General features: G+C 48.7%; 1 protein-coding gene across 1 annotated transcript in view; it reads left to right on the top strand.

Annotated features, from left to right (window-relative positions):
• Nucleotides 1-1,555, top strand: part of EMH_0042700 (uncharacterized protein) — a gene marked incomplete at both ends in the record, with an annotated part of 2,286 nt that overhangs the window by 262 nt on the left and 469 nt on the right. Inside the window, 2 exons of the mRNA XM_013495767.1 lie at nt 129-514; nt 698-1,248. Of these exons, the coding sequence (XP_013351221.1) occupies nt 129-514; nt 698-1,248 (937 nt within the window). The remainder of the gene's footprint in view (nt 1-128; nt 515-697; nt 1,249-1,555) is intronic.

The raw sequence follows: 1,555 nt of genomic DNA, 5'->3' as shown, positions 1-1,555 counted from the left end.
TATATATATATATATATATATATATATATATATATATATATATATATATATATATATATATATATAGAGCTGGCTGCGATGGCTAGCTAGCTGGGCCGTACGAAGCAGGGGCCGGTTGTGGCTAGCAGAGTAGCTGCAAAGGTAAGCGCTGCAGCAGCAGCAGCAGTAGCAGCAGCAGCAGCAGCAGCAGCAGCAGCAGGAGACAGCTATCAAGAGAGACAGAACCAAGCAGAGACAGCAGCGAGAAAGGAGACAGAGACAGCAGCGAGAAAGGAGACAGAGTATAGGAGAGAGAAGCATGAGGAGACAGAGCAGCAGCAACAAGAAAGGAGACAGCACCGAGTAGAAACAGCAGCAGCAGCAGCAGCAGCAGCAGCAGCAAAAAAGGAGACAGCTGCTGCTCTCACAAAATATATACTGCCGTTAACTAACAACAAAAGGGGGGTGTCTCCTCAGCCCGCAGCAACTGCAGCAACTGCAGCAGCAATAGCAGCAGCAGCAGCTGCTGCTGCTGGTGCTGCTGCTGTTGTTGTTGCTGTTGTGCTGCTGTTGCTGCTGCTGCTGCTGCTGTTGCTGCTGCTGCTGTTGCTGCTGCTGCTGCCGAGGCTCAGAGCTTAAAGTAACGAACGCCGGGGCGGACGTCGAAGGGGCTGATGCGGGCTTGTGCTGCCTGCGCTTTCTTTGTCTCCTCCTGCAGCAGCAGCAGCAGCAGCAGCAGCAGCAGAAGCAGTAGCAGCATTAGCAGTAGCAGCAGACAGAATTGCAGTTGCAGCAAGAACGCAGCAGCAGCAGAGAATGCTAAGACACGCACAATATAGAGGAAACAACAGCAGCAGCAACTGCAACAGCAGCAGAGTGCAGCAGCAGCAGAGTGCAGCAGCAGCAGCAGCCAAATGGAAGCAACAGCAGCAGAAGCACCATCAGAAGCAACAACAACAACAACAGCAGCAACAGCAATGCCAGAAGCAGCAGCAACAGCAGCAGCACCAGCACCAGCAGCAACAGCAGCACCAGCAGCAGCAGCACCAGCATCAGCAGCAGCACCACCACCACCACCAGCATCAGCAGCAGCACCAGCAGCAGCAGCAGCACCACCAGCAGCAGCAGCAGCAGCAGCAGCAGCAGCAGCAGCAGCAGCACCTTGAGCAGCAGTTTGTTAGCTTTTTTGTTGGCTCTGAGTATACGCTGGGCCTCCTTTACTGCCGCCTTGCGCTGCCGCCGCTCCTCAGGTGTCTCCCCGCGGGCTCGGTATGTAGATATCTTAACAAAAATATATTTATAGAAAAAAATAAATATTTATAAAAAAGAGACAAAGAGAATGTTGAAAGGAGACAGAAAGAATGTAGAAAAAGGAGACAGAAGGAATGTAGAAAAAGGAGACAGAAAGAAGAGAAAAAGGAGACAGAGAAAAGAGAAAAAAAGAGACAGAAAGTATACATAAAAGGAGACAGAATGAAGATACAAAAGGAGACAAAAATATATTTAAAAAAGGAGACAAAAAATATATATAAAAGGAGACAGAAAGAATATATAAAGGGAGACAAAAAGAATACAT

Source organism: Eimeria mitis, genomic scaffold (assembly GCF_000499745.2).
Source record: "Eimeria mitis Houghton genomic scaffold, Emh_scaff1741, whole genome shotgun sequence".
Lineage (NCBI taxonomy): Eukaryota > Apicomplexa > Conoidasida > Eucoccidiorida > Eimeriidae > Eimeria > Eimeria mitis.
Note: the sequence above shows the minus strand (reverse complement) of the source record. Positions and strands in the feature narration are given on the sequence as shown.